Source organism: Oryctolagus cuniculus, chromosome 13 (assembly GCF_964237555.1).
Source record: "Oryctolagus cuniculus chromosome 13, mOryCun1.1, whole genome shotgun sequence".
Taxonomy (NCBI): domain Eukaryota; kingdom Metazoa; phylum Chordata; class Mammalia; order Lagomorpha; family Leporidae; genus Oryctolagus; species Oryctolagus cuniculus.
In genome coordinates this window covers 79,343,494-79,347,207 of record NC_091444.1, presented here as the reverse complement: position 1 = coordinate 79,347,207, position 3,714 = coordinate 79,343,494, and the positions used below count along the sequence as shown (strand labels likewise).

General features: G+C 52.7%; 1 protein-coding gene across 1 annotated transcript; it reads left to right on the top strand.

Moving 5' to 3' along the window:
• The first annotated feature begins 605 nt into the window (after positions 1–605).
• On the top strand, positions 606–1,551 carry LOC100347856 (calmodulin-like protein 3). Its single transcript, XM_002721679.5, has one exon. It carries the CDS (start codon positions 745–747, stop codon positions 1,192–1,194), a length of 450 nt encoding a protein of 149 aa, XP_002721725.1. The 5' UTR covers positions 606–744; the 3' UTR covers positions 1,195–1,551.
• Positions 1,552–3,714: the final 2,163 nt, after the last annotated feature.

The following is a 3,714-nucleotide window of genomic DNA, read 5'->3' as shown; positions in this document are numbered from 1 at the left end:
TGGAATTTATGCAGTTTCTCCGAAGGACAGTGAAAGAACTTGTTCCTTATGTGCACGGTGGGATGGGGAGAGAGAAGGAACTTGCTTGAGAAAGTTATCTACAGCAAATGCCCTGTTACAAGCATGGGTCCCACCACAGGAAGGACTTGGGGATGGTCCCCCAAGGGCTAAGATTTTATTCTAGACCCTACTGCTCAAGGCAGTGGGCAGCAATGGGTTTCCTGCCAGAGAAACATGAGAGGCCTGGATGAGTTTCCATGCTTCCAACCTGAGGCTGGCCAAGTCCATACCACAGCCACCCCATTCTGTATCCTCCTTCCTTTCAATGTCTTTGGGCTGTCTAGTCTTTGGGCTGGCCACTTGCCTCGACAGTCTCTCCCTAGCGAAAACCCCAGTTGTCTTCCCTGTGAGTGTAACAGGTAGGTCTGAGACCCTACTGTGTGTTAAACATGCTGGTTCCCACCAGACTCTCCTAGAGGGGACCCTCCCACTCCAAGTCCTAGATTTCTTGTCTGCAGCTGGTCTGTCCCTCCCTGGGAGGAGGATCTTGCCCCAGGGAAGGGTGGGAACATTTCTCCTCCCTTTGCTCCAAATGCAGAAAAGGAGGGGGTTCCCATGCCAGGGCAAGGCTCCCCACAGACACTGCTCAGACCCAGCAGCTGCCCTGAGTTCTGAACCACAAACTCTGAGAGCAGCACATTGGCAGCAAGCTCGGAAGCTCGGCGAGCTACGGGAGACGCAGGCATGGCTGAGGAGCTGTCTCCAGAGCAGGTGGCTGAGTTCAAGCAGGCCTTCTCCAGGTTCGACAAGAATGGGGATGGCACCATCAGCGTCGAGGAGCTGGGTGCAGTGATGCAGTTGCTGGGCAAGAAGCTCTCGGAGGAGGAGCTGAAGGCTCTCATCACCCGAGTGGACAAGGATGGAGACGGAGCCATCAGCTTCCAAGAGTTCCTGGCAGAGATGGTCAGGATGATGAAGGCAGGGGGCAGTGAGCAGGACCTGCGGGAAGCTTTCCGAGCCTTTGACCTGAATGGTGACGGCCACATTAGTGTGGAAGAGCTCAAGCAGGTCATGAGCAAGCTGGGGGAGAAGCTTTCTCATGAGGAGCTGAATGCTATGATCCAAGAGGCCGACACAGACAAGGATGGCAAGGTGAACTACGAGGAATTCATGCACATTTTCACCCAAAAGTGAGGTTTGGGGGACACCGGCCCCACCCATCTGTCTACCTGACTCTGGCCTGCTAGGTTCTTGTACCTTCTTGGGGGACCTTGCTTTTGTGATGGGGATGAAAAAGGAAAGTCTGGATTGGTGGATGGGAAGTTCCTCACTGGTGAGAAGACTCTGCTCTCCTGCCCTGCGTGCTGCTGTGCCACTGGGGGCTGCTCGAGACCCCTCTCTGCCTGATGAGACCCTGGGCAAAAGGCAGCCTTCCCCGGGCTGGGCTCTCCTCTTCTCCCAGTGGTGGAATGGGTGCTCCCTACCTCACAGGGCTGTTGTGAGGGGTCTCTAACTGATGTGATGATCCAAATAAAAAGAATGCAAAGTCCAGTTGTGCTCTTGATGTTGGACTGGCAAGAGGAGAATATGAGGGCCCCAAAGAGTACATTCACGGTTCTTTTGAGTTTCAGTCCTTGGCCAGGGTGGGAGAACTGACTTGAATAGGCCCCATGGTCTACTTCTTGCCTCCCCTGATGACCGAGGAAGAGAAAAGGTGAGTGGCCATACTGAGTGGGAGGGAGGGCACAGGCCTCTTTGGCTTTAGGGTCTATCTGAGCTGCTGGTAAGGACCAGAAACCATGGTTAGAGTCTAGGATGTGCAGCAGCCCCACCTGTGCCACAACCTAGGAAGGATGGCATCCTCTATGTACAGCCTGTTGTAGTGTAACCTTAAAAAAAAACTCTCTGTGTGTCTGTCTTGTATTTGAGATTCAAGATCTGGTAGTTTTTTGTTTTTGTTTTTTTTTTTTTTTTTTTTTTAAAGCTTGGAACATTCTGTCCAGGGCAGTTTGCACTGCAAGCTGTTCTCACAGAGGCTCTGACCACATGAAAGGGATCAGGACGGCTCCAACTTTGAAAAACTGGGGCTAGAGAGAGGGCAGGGGTAGAGAAAACCTCCCTCAGGGGCAGGACAGGTCTGAGGAAGAGTGGGAGGCATACCTGGTGTTTCTGTTCTCCTGGACCTGAGGCCCACTTTTCATGGATAGAAGCCAGTTTCAGGAAATGGCTAGAGCCCAGCATGCTGGAATCAGAAAGGGGTAGCAGGTGACCCTGGAGGTGGGGGCTCCTTGCCAGTCAGGTGCTGGGCGGGGGGGGGGAGAGGTGTTCCCAAAGCTGAGAGTTCTTCTTCTTGTCACACCCCGTTCCACCCTGCACCTGCACTCCAGTGCTGCTCAGACTTCCTCTGGGGGCAGCTTCCTCACAGCCTCTTGCAGCTCCGACATTGCTCCTGCCACTTTGGTCCAAAGGGTGCACCCCAAAGAGGCGTTGTGGACAGGAAAGAAGATGGAGCACGAAGACTGATGGCTGGAGTGGTTGCCGCTCCCACCCTGATAGCAATTAGGGCCAATGTCTGAACTGAGATTTATGCCATTCTTGTGTGGTGTAAAAAATTGTTAGGGCGGGGTCAGTGCTATGGCGAGGAGGGTTAAGCCACTGCCTGCAGTGCCGGCATCCCATGTGGGTGCCGATTTGAGACCAGGCTGCTCCACTTCCAACCCAGCTCTCTCTATGGCCTGGTGAAGCCGTAGAAAATTGGCCAAGTGCTTGGGCTCCTGCGCCACGTGGGAGACCCGAAAGAGACTCTTGGCTCCTGGCTTTGGATTGACCTAGCTCTGGCTGTTGTGGCCATTTGGGGAATGAACCAGTGGATGGAAGACCTCTCTCTCTCTCTCTCTTTCTCTACCTCTGCCTCTTTGTAACTCTTTCAAATAATAAATAAATAAATCTTAAAATAAATTGTTAGGCTAGGGCCAACATTGTGGCACAACAGGTAAAGGCACTGCCTGCAATGCTTGGATCCCTTATGGGCACCTATTTGAGTCCCTGCTGCTCCACTTCCAATCCAGCTCCCTGATAATGCTCCTGGGAAAGCAGTGGAAGATGGCCCAAGTTCTTGGGCTCCTGCTACCCATGTGGGAGACCTGGAAGAAACTCCAGGCTCCTGCCTTCAGTCTGGCCCATCCCTGACCAATTATGGCCATCTAGGGAGGGAATCTGTAGATGGAAGATCTCTTTCTCTGTCTCTCCCTGTCTCCGAAACTCTGCCTTTCAAATAAACAAATAATCTTTAAAGAAATTGCTAGGCCAATTCTAGGCCACGAGTCACTCAATGGGCCTGGGTTTTGCTTCCTGTTCTGTAAAACACTATTTTCATATGTTTTTGTTTGAGTTTTATGTCCAACAATCAGCAGTGACTTCCTTAATCATGTTTTAGCTCTGCCCAGTAAGTGGTTTCTACCTTTCGGTGGAGAGAGGCAGAGCCAGTATCCCCCATCCCCCACCCCCACCCTGGGGCATTATTGCAAAATATGCCTGCCGCCCCCTCAATCTGACACACCTGTGATGAGAGTGCACCTGTGACAGGCACACACCTGTGGTGCTGCTGAGTGGCGGGGCCTTTTCTCTTTCTGCAGGCTTCAGCGCAAAGCCAGGGGAGTGAGGAGTTGACAAGGACAATGAGGAGGGGCTGCTGCCTCTGTGGAGCTTCTCCTT

What these genes read in the sequence shown, in the direction of transcription:
- LOC100347856 (XM_002721679.5), top strand. Translation starts at nt 745, where the DNA reads ATGGCTGAGGAGCTGTCTCCAGAGCAGGTGGCTGAGTTCAAGCAGGCC.